General features: G+C 35.6%; 1 protein-coding gene and 1 long non-coding RNA gene across 9 annotated transcripts in view; one reads left to right on the plus strand and one right to left on the minus strand.

The window, feature by feature from the left end:
* Positions 1-21,216, plus strand: part of NTNG1 (netrin G1) — a 157,344-nt gene that overhangs the window by 106,481 nt on the left and 29,647 nt on the right. For 4 of the 8 annotated variants that reach the window (XM_074876666.1, XM_074876665.1, XM_074876668.1 and 1 more), the window contains exons 5-6: positions 630-656; positions 17,783-17,950. In XM_074876666.1, coding sequence (XP_074732767.1) covers positions 630-656; positions 17,783-17,950 — 195 coding nt within the window. Of the gene's footprint in view, positions 1-629; positions 657-10,611; positions 10,678-12,575; positions 12,636-17,782; positions 17,951-21,216 lie in introns of all 8 variants that reach the window. The other 4 variants (XM_074876672.1, XM_074876669.1, XM_074876670.1 and 1 more) reach the window with 4 other exon arrangements.
* Positions 2,459-5,025, minus strand: LOC141946603 (uncharacterized). The gene is made up of 3 exons (XR_012629885.1): positions 4,941-5,025; positions 3,012-3,140; positions 2,459-2,533 (listed from the first exon to the last, which is right to left on the minus strand). It is a non-coding gene; the product is annotated as an uncharacterized LOC141946603 (long non-coding RNA).

Below are 21,216 nucleotides of genomic sequence, written 5' to 3' on the forward strand. Positions count from 1 at the left end.
AATTCAGCTTAGGAATTGAAATGAAAGCAGTGGGAGGGGAAAGAAAAAAAAACAAAAATCAATGAGAAGCTTAGTCAGTATGAGCAACCTAATGCATTAGATTGTTCCGCTCAATTACCTTTCTTTTCCATAGCTTAATTTAGATAATCGTCAGGTAAAAGAGGAAAAAAATAGCTATATACAGTTAATGCAACAGAAGGTATCAACTGATTTAAGCAGCTGGTCAAAGCAGTTTGCAATGCATCTATCCCTTGGTTAAATTATTCTCCTAGATCTGCATAATACATGCATGACTGATATTTTTATCTAGAGCATTAAACCTAATGGCTGGTTAGATGAAATACAAAACTGTTCTGAACAAATTCATGAAGTTCAGAGAGCTGGTGTAGGTCCCAGAAATACCCATCTGTCAATAAATTTTAGTGGTCCCTGCAGCCTCATACTGAAAAACCTAAAGACTCTGCATTTATAAAGGGCTGGGTACATATTGGCAGTTGCTTAGGTTTAATTACGTATTGATATAATATTCTGAAAATTAGGAGAAAATGGTTTTCAGAATCTTAGATGTAATAGCTCAGCCAACTACAGCAAACGACTAACTATACTTTTTGTGTTTTCTTTCTCTACAGGTATACCCAGTATTTCCAGTATTGGTAGTAAGTAATAAAACCAGTATTGTTTTGCATTGTCATTCAGCTTCTTGGATCTAATTTCCCAATATCCCTTTCTGTTGTAGATAATGTTTCTCTGAAAATGTGCTCTGTAGTGCAAGGGCTACATATTGGCCTTCCTCTGTTGAATTAACATGTAACCATATTACGTGGTCAGAGAGAATGTCACTCCAGACAACACATCTGCCTTCAACTGCAGATTTTCTGATCAGCAGATGAAAACTGAGTGTTATACAGAGAATTAAGACACTGTTCCACAGAAAATATTTGTTGAGCATCTTTTAAAGAAAAAAATAAGTGTTTGCTAATAACAGAGAAGTATAGGACCATTAATTTTCATGTGTGTGTGTAAATTCAAAGAGCAAATGGAAGAGTTTATAAATGAAAGAGTTTTCATTTTTATGAAGTAGCTTAGCAAATGCAGTGTATCTGCTGGAATCTTTGCATTAACTCCAGCAGCCTTTGAACTGCCCTTTACTCCACAAAATAAAACAGAATCGCATTCCCTCAAAAAACCTGCTTACCTATATGCAATTAAAGCACCAAAATATTAAACTATAATAAAACCATAACACCACTATGTAAAGAACTACTGTATCAATGAAATAGGTGATTAATTAAATAAAACACTTGAAGAGACTTAAGTGCACAGTAGCTCAGCTGTGAGTCTCAGCTGAGTTCCATAGCTGAGAAGTGCACACAGTCATGGCACATTAGCTGATTACAAATAAAGAAATGGGATCCTGCTGTAGCTGACTGAGAGAATATTCCCCACCGCCTCAGCTTTGTAGAGGCTTTCAACACAACTTTTGTGATGCAGGACTATCACAATGATAAAATACCACAGTAGTAAAATGCAATTTCCCTTACCTGATACCCAGCTGAAAAGCTTCTAATAATTTGGGTAAAACTGTCTCACTTCTTATGATGCAGCATCAGATCTGTCAATTTATAAATCAGCTCAGTTTACTTAAGCTCATGAATGGTGCTGATTTGTTAAGCTCTAGACATCAAGTTAAATGCCATCAAAACTATACTCCTTGCAAATGAGAGCAGTGTTAACAGCTGGATGTCATGGCATCTGTTTTGCAGCTTTAATAGTGAAACAGCATCAATGACAATAACGTGCAAATGAAAGCCTTCAATCTTAATAATGTAACTTTCCCAATGTAATATCTTCTTTGACATTTGCATGACTGCAAATGCATAGTGAGGTGCTATTTTCAAAACTTTGTGTTTATACATATATTTTATAACCAAAAAAATAAACTCAATGAAAGAGATGTTTATGTTGCTGTTCTCAGGAATATTCCTGCCATTAGTAACAGAAATGGGATGAATGGGAAAATAGCTCTTTGGAGTTTGGTTGTGCTGTAGTTTTAGTACTGTGTTGCATGGACTATACGGTTGTGTTTTCACTTTACACTCCATACAGCCTTTGTCACCACATCTTCCATTTCTGAGCATCAGCAGATGTTGGCCTTTGAAAACTTAATAGGGAAACTCAAATACCTTTTAAATAATGGTGACCTGAAAGGATGCATTGTTGACCTCTGTATTTTACACTGGGGTGATTCTTACAGTTTATCTATTACAAATGGAGAAAATTCTGTTTAACATTCCATAGGAAATACAAGAGTTTCTGCGAGTCTATGCTTTATCTTTAATCTGCTGTAAATGTCTTGGAATAATATGTGATAGAATTCAACAAATTTCTTTGCCTACCTGGAAAGGATGAAGCATGAGAATCTCTTCATGAGCACAAGTAAATACTGATACTCTGCTTGGTTTTTTCATGTGTTTTTTCTTAAATAGCTCAGGGGGAAAATAGCTCTACTTGCACAATGTTCTGAACATCTTTCCTATAAGATAGAAATAGCAGAATTATCATTAAGCAAAGATAGAACCCATAAATTTATCTTGGTCTCTAAGAGAATTTAACAGAAGTACAATTAACACATAAAACCAAACAAGATTAATTAGTTGTGGCTGCTTTAATGGATTCTGCATGATTTCTTCTTTTGTCTATGCTAATACAATGTTTGTGTTCATATCAGCAGAGTTTCTCCCCATCTGGGGATAGGAAGTTACTCTCAGGAGATACAGTTTGGGTTTTATTTTGCCTGGCAGCAAACACTAAGGGGGCGGGAAGGGTGGGGGGAGGGTTATTGGCTTTTGTGTGCTCCAAGCTTTTCCTAGTATATAAGGAGGACAGGGTTGGGGTGGGGGTTATGAAGACTAAACTGCCAGCATACAAAGAAGATGCCACTGCAAGTGATCTTCATTTAACACTTTTAAGACTGCAATGAAAGCAAGCAAAGAAAAATAAAAGATATTTACCTGTGTACACATATATGTATCATTCTCTATTCCTTTTTTACCTCAAAGGATCTTGTATTAAAGCAGCTCATCATTAAAGTTTGAACACAAAGAAAGAGTGGTCATTAAGTAAACATCCTTTCTGATCATCTAGAAGAAAAGAAAAAATAAAAAAAATCAGAGCTTTCCCATTAAGGTCATTTGTACCTGCTGTTGTCTATCAGTTGAATAATAGGTTCTTTGATCATTTCCAGCATTTTTGATTACAATGCTGGCCTTTTCAGCCATGTCTGGAAAAATACTGGTGAAAGTGTTAGCAATTAATGAGTCCCAAAACCATTTCATAATTTTAAGCAATGCTTACCTATAGTATGTAAATATTCTTATAACTTCATTATTTTACTTGCTAAAATAATGATTGTACAATTTTACATAGACCAATGCATCAGAATGTTCATTATTGTGACCAAATACCAAAGTTACTAATCTGTACATGTATGCCTTCAAAAAGTTGAATCTTCTAAACTATAGCTTCTTATCTTTTTTTCCTGTAAAGCATCACTCCACTAATTATGCTAAACAGTTTGTTATAAAGGGTATAATTAGATACAGGATAGGATAGACATGATGTGCAAATAGCTCTGTGTGGGTGATTATCACCTTAAAGCCTGCTGGTGGCAGATGAGTCAGAGTTTAGAGACAGACGTGCACTCAAGTGCAAGATGCAATCACGATAATCAAATGGTATTTTCTGCTTTGTTCTCTATGTTTTTGTTCTTCTTTGTAGCCAATTTCAAATGAAGAGGGTTTTTTTTAACGGTAACGAATGCAAGACACAAGAGTGAAAAAAAAAGACTGAATGGGCACTTTCTTATTTTATTGTTTTCTTAACCTTAAAAGAACTAGTAGGGATTTTTCTGGAACTAAAATAGTGTCTGGATGAGTGTAGCTTTATTTGTTTTATATATTTGTTATGAAATTTTAATGTCGTAAATATATGTCTTAGAAGGTTGTGAGTGCAAATACTAGCGGATTTTTTTTTTCTTTTTTATTACAACACAAAGTATTTTGGACCTGATTTTGCCCCCTTGCAGTAACTGAGAAGTTCTCTCATTAAATTTACAGTCATGGGATCAAAGCCATTACAATGCCAAGCTCGACTAGAATATATACACAACACCCACATATGTCAGTAGGATATAAACATGCAGAACTAGGTTGTACATTACTTCTCTATTATTATTTGAGGTCAGGTTTTACAGAGAGAGTTGCACTGTTGAGAGACCATTAAGATGTTTATCTCCTTAGAACATTTAAATATTGTCTTCAGACTATATATATTATTTTGGACATACTAGCAAAATGTTCTCATTTCAATTCAATTTTATCCAAATCTGACTTTTTGATAGATAATACTATTAATCAGGCTCGTAGTCTAAGGCAATCACCTTATCTAACTAACTGATTATATTATCAAGCCTGTAACAGTATTTGTTTTCCCTCCTTTACTTTAAAACTTTGAAGCACTCAGAATTTTTCACTTCAGCAGTTAAATTTTCCATTATATTAAAACATTACTGGGCTGAAAGAAAATATTGATAGCCTATGTGGTATAATGCACTCATTTGAACACTGGATCTGAAAGAAATTTAACATTCCAAATAAAAGACATTACGAATAGTTTATTTACCTCTTAGGGTTCATAACAAAGCTAGTTTTCTTCTATATAACTAGGATTTCACCCTTGAAGTTCAGTAAGCAGAGCGCCTGCACTGCCGCTGAGCAGAAACCGTCTCTTTGCGGGGTGATTTCTAGTGCAGGGTCAGAAACTACCAATGCTGCTCCAGGGAGCACTGATGGGTTGTTGGAGTGGGATTTGGGGGAGCCTTTGTTTCAGTTTTTGTTTTGCCAGATCCACCAATTTTAACAGATAAGAAGAGCCATACTCACCAGTCTAGTAGACATGGCCACTGACAGTTTAGTGTGGTTTCTCATTCATCCCAGTTTACCTTCATCATCTTCAGTTAGTTAAGAACAGTGTATCAGTCAAATAGTCTTTCCAGTGCTTTTTTGATTTGCTGTAATATACAAGAAATTACTTTGTTCACAGTTATCTTTGTTTTAACCATTAATAAACAATCAAGTGATAGGACATGATAGAAAATAAGATACCAACATTTCAATATGTACCATGGTACCCATAGAAAACACATTGCACTTGCAATATGCAAGTTTAGCTATAGTTACTCAAGGAAGTTTATAGAGAGCAGATATGATCCACAAAGATATTTAAAAATCCAATTATCTATGAAGCTTGGGGAGAAATTGCTGGGAAAAAACACACTTCTATATTTTCCCCTTTCCTCTTTCTTTCTGTCCCTCAGACATGTAATCAGTTTATTTCATAGAGTGTAAGGATAGAATGAGGTTTCCAAATCAGCATTCTGATTTTTAAAAGAAGATCTTGATTTACTGTTCTTCATCAGTTGTGAATTACTGTACAATAATCCTAGTCGACCAGCCAATTTCAGCATCTTTGTAGGAAAAAGCAGAACCAATCAAAATAAAAAGGAACCACCCCTGCAAACTATCAACAGACCATTTTACATCTTTTGTCATGAGAAAGTACCTAAATATTTTCTTCCAAAAATATTCCTTGAATTCCTTGTGCACTTTTGCAAATATTTTTAGTGGAAATACTTATAATTGAAGAACACTCCCTCAGACCTCATTAGTTTGAGAATTAGCCAACACATTTGTTAAAATCAGTGGATTTTTTTCTGATATCTAAAAGTTTCCAGAGCTGTATCATTGGATTTTATTATTTCTTTAAATCCTTTAAAAAGATCACTTTCTTTTAAGACAACAAGTGGACACGTAAAGGACTAATTGCATTTAAATTCTTCCAACAGTTATAAAAGCTGTTATGGTTGAGGAGCTGCCATAAAACAACCACATCTTCACATTTATGCAGAATTCTCCTTTCTTCAAAGGAACAGGTATGAAACTTCCTACATTGCTCCAAAAAAGATTGCCTAACATTGGCCAAGTATTTTTTTTTAACTTAATAAAATAAAGGGGTGATTTAAAAAAAAACTTTTTCAGCATTTCTTCTCTTTTGATGAGTTACATTTTGCAGTGTTGTGAAAGTGCTGAAAGGCAAATTCTATGTGAGGTAGGTTATCATGACTTCAAATAGGCCTAAAGAGATAGAAATGCTGTAATAATGATAGTGTGATCTTTGCAAGAAATGATGGAATATGATCTGATATAAACATACCCAGTTATTCCAGCAGTTACTAAATCTATGATTGATTTCAGGTTTTTTATCATTTCTAATTTTTTGGTCTAATACTAACACCTAAAAGCACTGTCATACATATAACTCCGTGCTCAGCAGACATCTACATTTTAGAATACCTATTTACTCTCACCTACCCACAGTTTAAAACAGGCAGTAGCAAGGCCAGTTTTCTATGACTAGAAACATGGTCTTCTACTAGAATAATTAAGCTTACGTTGACAATTTTTTTAATGCTTTTTTGTGTTTTAAATAGAAGTTGAAGGAAAGTTAAAAAACATCTTAGAGTGTCTCACTAGAGTTCCTTATTGTTATTATAAATTAAATAAGTAATGATAGTTGTCAACACAAGTGCTCCCTGTCTGCCATTAGAGTGAGCATTATTTAAGACTTACTGATTTATTAATAGTAATTTTCATCAAATGCATTGTTTGTGGACTGGGTCAGCAGAAACAATTTAGGCGAAAAAAAATACGCTAGTCTGCCATAGAGCACAGATGCCCAGGCAGCAATGTAGTCTTCATACACTCCGTCACCTGCGCTCTTCATCCCTGAGGAAGGATAGCCCCTCTCAGTGGGCTTAATTTTACTGCCAGCTCAGTACTTGGTTGGAGTCAGAAACCAACAAAGTGCTGATTAATTTCTGCCAAAATCAGGACAGGTTTTTTTCATGTGCAGCTGTCTGGTTGGAATCAGGCTGAAACCACCCATTCATTTCCATTATTTCCCCAATCTGAAACCATAACCTAGCCCATGGTGCAGACTGCAGTGGCTATTTGAGACAGATTTTCTTCATTTAATATCATAGGTAATTCTAATACTGTATATCCAAAAAAGAATTGGGAGGGGGAAAAAAAGGAAATTATCATACACCTAATAAGCGTAATGCAATCAGTTACTCCTTACTTCATGAAAATAAGATTTTTTTTTTTTCCAATACTTATTTTCTTCATAGAATTGGCTTTGGAACAATAGTAACTAAAAATGCAATAAATTTCTAACACAAATCTAAAATGTCATACCTGATTTTCTGCTCACATACCTCTACTGTTAAAGTTGCCTACAGTAGCTTCACTTTTAAATAACAACACTAAAACATACTTTTAGAAACTCTTTTTCACATTTCTGTAGCCTTGTTTGCCTAGAATAACTATCATAGAATATATTACAGTAGATTTATATAGTGTATCTCTAGAATACCTATTCCAAAATTCATTAATTATTCTGGCAAATAATGACTAATTACAGATACAGTGTCCATACATGGAACTGTTCTGGAAAAGCTTGGTTTATCTAGTCAACCTCTCTATAAATAAAACCCTTCGTGGTAATCACTGAGGACTAGAAATATTTTCAGAAGTTGCTATAAAAGAATAACTAACTGCTAAATGAATCTTCCCAGTGCCTGTTCAAAGGATGACTCATCTGCTTCAATATACTTGTGGGAATGACAGTCAACATTCTTTGACTTGGACGTCTCACATACCTTTTCAGATAAAGTCATCTCCATTAAAAAAAAAAAGAAAATTTCAAAAATAGGAATAAAGGACATTTTCAAGAAACCAGTAATCTTGGTGATAATACAGTCCATGAATAAGGATGTAAAAAAAATATATTCTCTTTACGAAAGATTTTTTTAAAAAGCACATAATAGAAACATTAAGTCTCCAGGAGCATTAACCAGATTACCAAGCAGTCCAGGGACACTGAAGACAGCAGCTGGTCTCAGCTGGATATGACCCTGAACAATCTCATCTGACTTTTAAAGTTGACCCTGCTATGAGCAAAGGGTGGAAACAAATGGCCTCCAGAAGTCCTTTCTAAGATGGTTATAATTATCACTAATAACAATCACTAGTAATAATACCTAATTGGTAATCTTCAGGCACTGTAAATATGCTCATTATTGTTTTGGGTGGCCATTAAGAAACTTGGCTCAATGTAATGTAATTTAAAGGGTCAAGGTTTTTTTTAATTATTTTGCAGTAAGTCACAACCTCCATTTTAAGTAAGTTTGCTAATATGAGCTATAGCATTTATAGGATTACTAAGAGATATGTAACACCGATTTTTTCTGTCATACAAGTAATGATTTTATTTGGTCAAGAGATTACTTGGGGAAATCATCATCAGAATAAGATTATATATGAAATATTACTGATTATATGATTCAGATTATATAAAATATCTGATTTCCTATCTAGGACCTACAGTTTGTTAAATGACAGATACTCCAGAGGGTTAGTCCTAAGGTATTACAAAGCTTTGATGCTACTACTTTTACTTCTGGTAATACCTAGGTCATTTCAATTAAAGACCGTTATGCATGCAAATTTTTATAGTAGGTCTGCCCCACAGTATTCAACAACAAAAACAGGATATTGGAAGCTCCAGTCTGAAATGTTACAGGTTTTCTGCAAGAACCCTGATGTTGCTCAATGGCTGAAAAAGGCTCAGGGGACAGCAGATCAATGTAGTCAAAGATTGCTTTTCCTTTTTTACCTTCTGATTTTTATGTGTATTCTCTAACCTCTATTCCCTTTAAAATCTTTAGGTCAAGCCTAAGTGTTCCTAAATCTACCAAAATTTTAACAGTGAATTAACTGTGCAAGTAATTTTTCTCTGTGTGCTTGAAACTTCTTTACTATAACCAGTCAGTCAGTGTTTCAGGAGCAGGAGGAGGAAGGTGGTCTCTCAGGTGCATGGAATTAGTCTTTCAGTGGGCTAGGGTTACCATGCCACCTCAGTAAGTATGGCCTTTAGATACCTTTTGTCATACGCTCTAACTATTGTGTCTGCACTTCCTATGTGTGTGAATTGGTGGATCTGACCAGTGGAAGCAGGTTATTTTTAGTCAATACATAGACTGTTTGAGAATCTACCAAACTGACTCAGTTTTTCTTTCTTCCATTTTCTTGATTGATAAGGAAAAAACACAAAAGTGCAAGAATATGATGTAACGATGTGATTATATCACAACTTGACTGATTCAATTGCAGAAGACCACCTAACAGTAAATGGCACAGGGCAGGCCATCATCCTTTCCTTGAATTGTTCTCTATGTGGGAGGACTTTTGGGACAGCCAGCCCCACTCAGCCAATTTCTCTTCACCCTTGACAAATGGGCCAGAAGATACTATGGGATGTCCTCTTCCACATCAGATGTTTGAAGCCCCAGTCTTTTTGTCGTAGCTTCCCTGCAGGTCTTCCACTAAGATGGACATAACAGTGAAACACACCTTCTTCAAAAAGACATGTAAGCCTAGATCCTTGATGCTAACCAAGTTGTGACAACTGCAATCTACTCACTACCCAGCTGAATTCCTTGTAGGTAGAAATGAAGTAGCGCTCTCTCACAAATATCACCACTATGTAGGCTGATGTGACCATTAAGAAAAATTCTGTTCAGCTCAGAAAGGACACAACTACTGCAGTACTTACAGAAGATGATAAAAACATGGTCCAAATCTGATGTTCAGAGCTAGGCAGATGGAAACAGAGAAAATACTATAACAGAAGAATAAGGAGAATATAAATACTGTTTCCCAGATCAGGACCCAAATAAAAGTTTTCTTTCCTCCCCCCACAACCCCATCCCCTTTACTTACTCTCAGTTTCAACACCCATTCTTCTAAGGGTTATCACTCCCCACTACCCCAGCCCCAAAACAGATTGACCAAAGAAAATGAAGCTCTAAAGAGACATAGCTAATTCTTCCACTGAATGACAAAAGGGCTTTTAAGAAATGTAGACATTTGATGGTTTTACCAAAAAAAAATCAAACTATAAAATATATCAGCAGAGATGATAGGAAATAGATAAAACACACAAAAGTGTGAGAGCAAAAGAAAAGGCCCACTCAACTGGTAAATACATTTCTTCTGATAACAGAAATATAATTCACTCAAAAGGCCCTAAAACAGGATGTTACGGTAAGATACGTGTCTTTGGTAAGAAATCCGATTTTTTCCGATATTGTCATTTTATCTCTGCAGGCCAGATTTAACAGAATATGTTCCTGTTTCGTTCCTGGTGTTAGAACCATCTATATTGGTCTAGGATATTTTCTTAGCACAAAAAATTATATTGTAAACCACAGAAGATAAATTGTTATGCACAGTATTTTATGTCCATTTGGTGTTTTGGGAATCATCAATTGCTTGTTTTCTTGTTCACTGTGGAGTCATGTATTGTTCAAGTGCAACCTAGACTAGTCCAGTAATGGATGTTTGTAATCTATGTCTTTGTCCATATGCTTGCCTGTTTAGAACAATATCACAGATGTAAATAACAAAACCTGATTTTTCCTGATGCATGCAGATCCTCCAAAGTTTGATAGGATATGGCCGAATATTTCTTCCCTTGAGGTTTCTAAACCAAACCAAGGTAGGATGCTGTAAAATTCTGAGTGGTCTGAAGTTACTGAAGTTTCTTTCAAGGAGTCTCACATGGTGGCAAAACTAATAACAATGATAATCCAACTCATTTTTCTTCTGATGCTAAGTAACGCTATTCTGTGAGAAAATAACCATAAAACAAACCTTACCTGAAAAGGGGGTCTTCCAACAGTCAGATTGTGCACATGACTGAAAAAGTCTGGAAAAGTAGATGCACAGATTATAAGTACTGATCTACAGAAAGCCCTAACTAATGTTGGACTTGTTTAGACAGCACAGACTATATTTTCAGTAACTTTTGAGATTTTTGAGTGAGAAAGATTGACATTGTCTACATCAAACCCATTTTTAATGTCTTGTTTCCACTTTGTTTTCCCAAGTGAGCTGAGAGGCATTCTCAGCTTGCATGCCATCCACAATACAAGCAGGTTCTCTGCAGGACAGACTCATAGTTTTCTGCAATTTCAGTGCCACACAAAAAATTACTCTCAGACTGTGGCATGATAATTAGCATTGAAAGAAACAGAACGACTTTTTAAGATGACTAATAAAAATAAGATTCTTTGTTATTTGAAGTTGTATTCAGCTATACTTCACATTTCAAAATTATTGTTCATTATAAAAAATAATGTCCTTTTGTTCTCCTCATTTATGGCCCTTTGCTCCCAAAAAAATCCTTGCAGAAATCTGACCTGTGGCTTGCTTTGACTGTTCAAAGGGTGTCCATTCTGTGCTACAACACGTACAGATGGAGAGTAAAATTAATGAAAAAGTGATCTAGAAAATAGCTACTAAACTGAATAAGATATATTGGGAATCTGTTGGAGAATTACATTGGAAGGGCTGTAGTTAAATCCATTGATCACAGTGACTAAATCAAAACATATGCACATACATATAAAATCTACCACGTCATATGTGCAAGTTTCTATGCGCCCAACAAAACAGAAATACTAATTAATCTGTGCTTTCTATAAGGATTAGCAATGTACTTTAGTTTGCATTATTCACGTATATTTTAAATTAAATATCCCTGATGAAGTGATACTTAGCATTCCAATAACTTCATCAAGCCCATGTTGTATTTCCCAAGCTTTTGCATGTGTTCCTTAAACAAACAAACAAACTAACCCCAGATTGATCTCTGCTCCTCTGCTGTCTGTAAGGATTTTAAATCAAAACATTCCCAATGAAATGATATTCAGCATTTCTAATGCATTTCATAGATTAATTATACTGCTTGTGATCTAAGACTTAACTTCATTGCAAGATACATCTTGAACAGCACAAAATTTTTTAGTGTTTCTTGCCTAAAAATAAGAGTTTTAGTAAATTTAGCTTTGACCTTTTGTTATGGAGCACAAAACACAAAAAACATACAAGCATTTCTATTCAATTTTTGTGTTTGCAGCATATTGTTACAGTGTTTAACATTTATTGTAGATTAAATACTTCAGTCAAGGATAGTGTATGAAGAGAATAATTACAGAAATCTGCCTATATTATTTTATTCTGTTTTCTTTCTTTATGCTATTAGGCCAGAATAAATATGCATATAAATTTAATAAAACTCTTTGCAGACCACTCTGATTACCATATAGTCATTGGTCATGGATTGGGAGAAATCATCAAATAACCTCTAACACAAAATTGCCAAAGTGTGTAGATGTGAATTATATTCCCTTTCTTTATATAGGATATTACAGTTGAAATGATTCAGTAGTTGATAGTGTATAACTCATTTTCCCTAACTTTCACCATTTCCTTACAAAACAATAACCAATGTTAAAGTTATTTTAAAAGTTAGAAGATAAAGAAGTTTATTTTAGTCTTTTGTTCCTATATGATACCTTTTCTAATTTACTGTTCATTTTGTTACCTATCCAGTTGCTCCCAAATTAGCTATGTCAACTGTTTCTTCTGTTCAAGTTGCAAACCACAAGAGAGGTAGGAATTCTTGGATTCATACAGTGAATTCCATAGTGCTCTGTGTTGTGAAAACATTGCACTGTATGAATCTGGAATATCTGTGAAGTGTACCCATCAGCTTACTGGTGAGGCATCTTCATTGACAACAACAGAAGCGTTAAGTCACATAAGCATAAGCCATACAAAGAAAATAAATATGCTTCTTAGACGGTCGCTGCTGGCATATAAAGTGACATGGCATTTGTTTCTAAAGGAGTTAAATGTATGAATATGACCATTCAGATTGTTGCCTAGAAAGCAAACGTTTGCTAGAGTCTTGTTTTCCTCACTGATATGTGTAAATTGTAAAAGGGGATACATAAGCAGATTAGTTGAGGGCAAACAATACATAAAACATCAATTGTCCATATCCTCAAGAAGTATCTGTAAATGCCATGGAGTGTAATGCATAGTTATGTCTTCTAATGCATTGTAAGTGTGCCTTACATCTTCGTTTTATTGTAACAGCGTGCAAATTCAGAGTGTAGGCATTACATTTTGAACTGATGTTTCAGTGTTTTATCAAAATAATGGAATTATATGGGCATAATGAAGGATGCCAATATTCTCTCTGACTTACAGGCAACCTGTTTCATCTATCATTCACAGTCTGAACCCTGAGTTCTCATCATTGTTTTTCCTCATCAATTTATCTGTAAAGAGTATGTATAAAGATGTTTTGTCTTTCTGTATCTACTGTGAATATCTCATTATTCATGAAATACTTATTAACAAGGAATAGGGATATTAACAAATGTTTGAACTTAGTTTGACCCATTTGATGAGATCATGATAACCAGCCATACTGTTTGTTATGAAGTAGGTCATTTCTAAGGTTACAACGAAATCTCCTTTGTTTGCCTTTTGTTAGTGAATAGGAGAGGAACATAGTGTTACTGAAAATGAAAAAAATATTGTAATGATTTTTGAGTACACTTTTCTTGAAATACTCTTTGTGCTTTTAATTAGGAAATGACACTGATAGCTATCTCATGCATTACCTGTCTTAGTTTAAAAATTATGCTTCCCTTCCATATGTGTTTACCATTGTTTCATGTGATGAAGTTTCATGTTTTATTGGTCATAGCTGAGCTTCAGCTGAAACTCATCCCCACAGCACAATAGTATGTCATCTCAAAGATGTAAATGCTTAGTATTATAATGGAGAGAAAAAGTATTCAATTTATAGAAACAAAACAATTACATGATCAACCTCTTTATGAGTCTCTTTCAATGGGTAATTTTATCATGCTTTCTACAACAGGATCAAGATTGTTGCAATAGCATCATTGCATAGGAAATAGTCTTTAAAGGCTCATACAGTCCATCTTTCTGTGAGTTGACAATTCCTGAAGCATCCAAAGACAATTATCAAATCTAACATGGCTATTTCTTCTCCCTTTTCCCTTCACATTAAACCTATCTAGCTATCTTTACCTCTCCTCTGAGGTTTATTTTCCAAACCATTTATTCCTTATTGTTATTCAGTTTTAAACTGTTTCCAGTTTATTTGTGTCTTTTCTGACTTGTGGTACTCAGAACTGAAAGCAGCATTTTCTAGCACTGTAAACTCATGTCATTTCATTGTTGGTAAACCATTTGCAGCCTGATTTTAATACTTTTCCCCCATCTCTTTCAGTGATTGCATGGCATTTCCAGTGCATGAAAGTGGTTGATCTGCTAGCCAGAGACACGTGCCTAAAAACCTTAAGCTTTGCGTATTTTAATAAGCAAGTTACTTCCTGATCTTGGTGTGCTGGTTAAGGTGAATCACATGATAAGCTAGCAAGGTCATACAGCATTCACAGGTATTAGCTTCCCAGCTGGCATGATGCTGAATGCAATTCTACATGCTATGTTTGACTGGTTTAGGGTAGCATCTCACATAGCCAGTGGAGAAAATAATTCAATTTCAGTCATATGAGGACCCTTTATATAGCTTTTTTGTAAACACAGAGGGATGTAAAAACAATTCACTGATCAGGCCAACTGCAGTAAGCAGAATAAGTTCATATTATTGCACTAACAAAATGGGGGGGAAGGCAGGGGGGAAGCAAAAATTAGTAAAAAATTTATTTAATAGTTACTTGCCATGCTTTTTTTTTTTTCCACTGCACCATTGCTAATCTTTGATCAGATGTTAGACTAGCTTTGAGTTAACTGTAGATGTAACATTTATCAGTTTGATGATCAAGATTCCTAGAGCTTTCTTGTATCTTAGTTAACTTTGAGACAAAGGCTTTCTTTCATACAGCACAGTTGTTACAAAAGAGGAACGCGTAAGAACGTATAAGAATTGGTCTCATTGTGTACCTTTAATATTAATGAGCCACCTCTGCACTTGGGTAGTCTTTCTACATATATTTAGGAGCATGTGTGTACATCAAACTAAGTCTTTCATAATTATTAGATGTTTCTTCGGTCCAAATCATAACTTGGAGCAAGCCTTGTTACAGAACAAATTACTTTATCTGCAGCTTTGTTTCTTGTGCTTTTTTTAATGGCTAATTATGTGTAGCAGTAATATTATTGAAGGTTATATCACAATTTCAGAGTGTAAGTAGTGCAGTCATTCATTCACAGAATATTCTCAATTTCTTTCTGCTACTTTAAACACAAAAAATGATGTAGCACAGTCTGATTTACCAGCACTTCTTTATAGTCTGCATATTTTTGAAACATAAAAATATAGTATTCTGCTGTCTGTTACCAATTTGAAAAACAAGGTAACTTATTTCCTCTAAATTCACCTACAGTATGATTATGTTTAGCCACAAGTCTGACAAACATACCAGTATGGTATTGTCTCACCAAAACAAATCGTCTAATGCTAGCAGAAGACATGTACTTTGTCAGACAGAGAGACTAATACAACATTTCTTCTGAATTTGAGATTCAAAAGGAACAGATTACTTAATCACTAACCAATCTGTCTTATTTTAAAAATCAAAACACATAAAAACTTACAATCGTAACCATTTTCCCCGTGACTCCTGTTTGCTAGTGCTAATTTCTACTTTTAGATCTGTTGCCTCTGCCCCACACAGGCAGTTTTCACTTGAGCAAGATGGATATACTAGGGGAGAAACGCTGCTGGGTGGCTGGCTGAGTCGCTGAATCACACTGACCAGCTGCAAAAGACAGCAAACATTAACACTTTTTTCCTCCCCACTCAATTATGTCAAGTGGTAACATCCTGAGACTAATACACCAAATGTTTTACTGTACTCCAGCAATTATAGCTATCAAAATTAGCAGATTGGCGTGAACCACAAGACATTGGTTTAGCAGTGTAACACGGAAAAGAACAAGAATGCATATATGTTAATTAAATGTGTATATGTAAATTGAATGAATGTTTCCTGGCAGCCGAAAGGCAGCTCTCAAGATTGAAACATACATTGTGCTGTGTTGTACAGTATAAGAAAAGATTCAATCTATTTATAGTCCACTACATCAGACAGCAGCTAAAGAAATATACGCATATTAGGTGTGCATAACATACTCATAAACATGTACCAATATTGTTATTTCTTTATAAAAATACAGACAGGCACAAATATTGTATCTGATGCCCTATGCCAACAATCAGTGGGTTTATTAGGTGCCCCAGCATAATCAGCAACATACCATAGGAAAGGCAGCACAGGGCACTTAGCCCCTGTCATGTATGGAAACATTTTACAACCTCTGCTACAGCCTTATCTAATTACAGGCTAAGTTAACTTCAAGACATTGAAGCCCTTGCAAGTCACTGCATCCAGTACTCTGTTACTGCAGGAAACATACTGTAATGTCTTTCACCAGTTAATAAACTACATCTCTAAAGCATCAGGGTTTTGCTACAAATTGGAAGAGTGTTCAAGAACCTCAGTGCCCTAATGGCTAGATACCATCTCCTAATTTCCAGCTGAAATTTCTCAATGGCCAGTTAACACGCATTTGTTCTCGTGCCAGTGTTGTCCATTAGTGTAGATATTCGCTTAGGATAGGAAAAGGCTATCTCCTTGATGTATTTATAGTCCAGTGATATCTCCTGTCTTCAGTTTCCTAGACTAAACAAGCCGTATTATCCTTGTCTTCACTTTTTAAATAGGCTCTCTACTTCTCTGATCATCCCAATAACCTTTTCTGCATTCATTCTGGGCTCATAATCTCAGAGTTGAGTGATCAGACTTCCACAAGCTTTCTACACAAAGCATAGCTGTGTCTTCTGTAATGATATTGATACATTTCTAATTTGTCCTTCTTTCTGCATAAAACCAAGCACTGCTTGTGATTAAAGACTAAAAGGCACTAGCATTCTATGTTTAATGAAGGGGTTTTTAAAAAGAGGCTGTCATGCCAGCTGCATTTCAGATGGCTGCAGTAAGCATGCTTTCCATTCAGTACACGTTTCAGAATTCTCATGATATTTTCTGGCCTAATTGTTTTTCATCTCAGAATATAAAAATGGGTTAATGCTTACCGCAGAAGTACAGTAGAAGTAGCTCTTGAATAACACCTCCCTTCCTTTTCTTCTCTTAATCATTTTAGGAGGTGCTGGCCAAAATTGTCCAACTAGAGGTTTGTTTGGTCTTGAAATAAAAGAGCCTGGTTCCCAAAGTGCCGACCAGTTACAGTACCCCGAGCGCAATAGTATTTTTGAATACTCACCATTTATGTTAGAACAAAGCTTTTATTTTACTCACAGTTGTGGGCTTAAGCATGATGAAGTTTGACAGTTTTGTCCACTGTATTTAATGCTTTTAACATGAGGAAGTTTTTCCTGGGTCTTGATTTATACTCATCTCAAATGCGCAAAAAGATGTGCACTTCTGTCAGTGGAAACTGAGCCTCCAGTACCCCTGAAAGGTTTACAACTGCAAATGCTTCAGTTCCATCAGGTCTGCCAACAACAGCCAACTTTCGACATCATGCCATGGTTGTCGGGTCACGCTAACCTGCCTGAAACAAACTTCACTTTCATTGCAGATAAACATCTGCTGTTGTCCGTGTTACATTGATTAACCTGTATGTGCCATTCATTCATACTTCTATTCATAGTTCATTTTTACTAAGCATGTAATGTGCTATTACTCTGCTGCTGTATACATTTTGTATACATTTCTGTTCTTCCTTGAAAGACTGTGAATGCTTCGGGCACTCCAACCGGTGCAGTTACATCGAGCTGCTCAATACGGTCATTTGCGTGAGCTGTAAGCACAACACTAGAGGTCAGCACTGTGAGTTATGCAGGCTGGGCTACTTCAGAAATGCTTCTGCAGAGCTGGACGATGAAAATGTGTGCATAGGTCAGTCCCGGGATAACTGCGGCTTTTCTTCTGTGCCTTTTCAGCTACTGGCAGCTGCTAGGGACCACTGCTGCTTACTTGCCAGTTGAGCCAGAATGAGCTTTTTCAATGGATAAGAACATCTGTGTAGACTTCTCACCTCATTTCCATTGCCCCTGTAGCCCCAGGAGGTATTTTGAATCTCTATAGACTATGAACCTCCCTGGCTGAGGGTCCTGGGAAGACTTTCCCCAGAAGCCTCTGAGAAGCCGATTGTGCTGTCCTTCGGCAGGAGGGAGGCATGCTGGAGTTGCGCACGTGAAAACTGAAGGGTTGAGTCATAAGAATTATGAGTACAGACTTTTGAATACTTGCCTGGAGACCTACAAAAGTTGCCAGCTGCATCAATAGGACATGGGGAGTGGTGTTTAATAACTTAAATCTCATAAAAACACCTTGCAGCTAATTCTGTTCCCAGGCACAGGGCTGTAAATGCAGTGTTACCTCCCCTTTCCTTAGAGGAAAAACTGAAATTATGCCCATGTGGTTAGGAGCAGAATTTGTCAAATCAGCTTGACATGATGTCAATTTAGAAAAGGGATTTCTAGGTGAACACAGTGCTTTAGACCTAGCATCTGCTATAAATATCTAAAATGCAGAATTAAAGAAAATGTCAGAGCATAATAAGAAAAGCATATTCAGAAAAAACATAAAATCTTTGTCATGCTAGAAGAATATGCATTGTTCTCATGTCACCACAGACAGTATATAGCAAAAGTTAGGACACTAGGTGAAGACTGAACATAGTCCATAAAGGAAGCCACATACAATGGTCAGTAGTTAACAGGTAGCTAAAAACCACACAGTTCTACTAACAGACAGAGGTGGAGAATTTCATTATATCGTGTTTCTTATAGACATAAGCATCAGTAGAACCTATTCTGGGATTTTCATTGTGATTTCTTTCCATTTTCCAGGAAGCAAAAAGAAAGAGCAGCTATAAAATATTTTCATTCCAAAATAGACTATGGGTGAATAAATTATGTTTTAATATTCTTTATAATCCATTGCTGAGATTCACGCCAGAAATTATTTAGGTTGCTATTATTTGTTTCAGTCGGCAGCTTGACAGATTTACATTTTATTTCCTGATAAACACCCAGATCCATCCACAAACTGCATTTCACATGTCCTTTTAACTTTGCTTGGCAACACATTCAGAAAACGCATGATCTCCTTTGACATTAATTAGTCTGAGCTAATAAGAATTTTAGTAGGCAAATCATGATTTTGTATGACTGTACTGAGGAGATTAACCCAATCAAATGTTCTTGGAAAAAAAACACTGTCCCTCATAGTTGTTTGATCTAGATGATGGACATCATCAGTATGACATCAGGGCTGTATAATTTCAGCTGCCTAAATAGGCCTAAATCACTCAATTTGGGATTTTTCATGAGCTCATTAAGTTGTTTTCCCATGTACACTGAAATGCTGACAGCAACTGTAGCTATGTAAGACAAGGAAGTTAATAAACCAGGAGTCAAAAATAAGGAAATTTTAAATTAACTTGCAAGTGACGTCTTTAGAATGTCTTAGTAAAACAACTGTGCACCCTGAAATTGCCCAGATTCTGCAGAAATAAAATTTTAAAACTTTTTATTTAACAACAGTCTTAAAAAAAAAAAAAAAAGGCAACACGATGCATTTGCTGACTTTCCCATCTTAATGCAAGCAGAATTCTCTTGGGCTCTCATGACAATTGTACCATGTGAGATGACTATAGGATCAAACCCTGGTTTGCTACATATTAGGTAATTTGTTTTAAATAAATAATACTCTTGTTGGACTAAGACAGTTTTCAGGATCATAGTGATCATACCGCATACAAAATGTATGTATCCTAGCTGATTTGCCAACTTAAGAAGACTTTCATACTACTTCTTGTTTAAAGTCAGTGAAGCTGATACCTAAGCGCTTTTCAGAAAACAGAAGTTTGTGCTTAAAGTACTTCCCTGAACTGGGGCTCCTAAGATTTAATTGGGCAAAATGTAGAGTACTTTCACCTCTGAGAGAGTTGATGGATTCACCATCCTTCTAGGTCAAGCACAAAGAGTCTTGCTCTATTGGAAATGCTCATTTCTCTTTTCTCTGAGTTTAAAAGCAGTGTTTTGGGTTTTGAGTACAAGTGAAATGTTGGCATGAACGTTTTAATAAGCAGATTTCCAGTGACATGTGCAAGTCTTATTCCCTTATGAAAGTCATTTTTCCAGGCTAATTCTTTCCTCTTGAGCCATATATGTAGAAAAGTAGAAAAATGTTTGGATAAGCTAGTTTAATGGCAGCTAACGGGGCTTTGGCTCTGATTTATTAAAACTACTTACATAGTTTTCATAAATATATATGGTAAGTACATGGATAATAAATCTGTGAATCTTAGCTGATGCTAACTAAATGGAGAAAATGTAAAATGTTTCATTTTTAAAACAGACAAGTTACAAAGAACTGAAATACTGGAAGGTTTTTACCAGTGAACCAAATGCAACGCATTATACAGTGGGCTTAAATCTAATGTCATTATGCCCTTAATTTCTTTAGAATCCAAATAAATTTTATTTCCTAAAATGAAATATCAAATATTTGTGGATTTGTCAATTAACTTCAAAATTACCTCATATGGGCAACTACAATTTCTAAATAAATCAAGGCATTTTAAAGTTGAAAATCATTCACTTGACATGCTTACAGTGAAAAAGAATTTAACAACTTGAAGTGCTTTTTATTTCTACAAGGTCTTGATAAAGTCCTAATAACCCTTTATTTCAGTGAGTACACACACTGGCAAGCATGGATAGCATGGAAGCCACCAAGTAGACCCAGAGTAATAAACACTTCCTTTGCCTTACAACATAAATACTGAAATGGTAATTATCGTCACACCTATAAGAAAACCAACCTTGCAGCCACTTAGGCTTAAGCTTCATTTAACACCTTTAGAAACCCTAATGATATATGAGATATATGGTTAAGTGAACCCTGAGGGTTGTCCTGTAGCCACTGTCAACCCAGACTGATAAGCAGCAAGCCTGCAAGCTTCAGCCCATTTTCTCAACCTTATTTTTTACTGGTTTTCATTGTGTTTTGCTGGCAGCATCACATTGATACGGTGAATCTCAGTGAACAGATGACTACTACTGTTATCTTCCCATCCTTCAAACAGTCACCAGATGAAGGTTAGGAGGAAAATTCCTTCCCAGTTCAGATCTGCAGAGGTTTTTTCCCCACCC

Source organism: Strix uralensis, chromosome 8 (genome assembly GCF_047716275.1).
Source record: "Strix uralensis isolate ZFMK-TIS-50842 chromosome 8, bStrUra1, whole genome shotgun sequence".
Lineage (NCBI taxonomy): Eukaryota > Metazoa > Chordata > Aves > Strigiformes > Strigidae > Strix > Strix uralensis.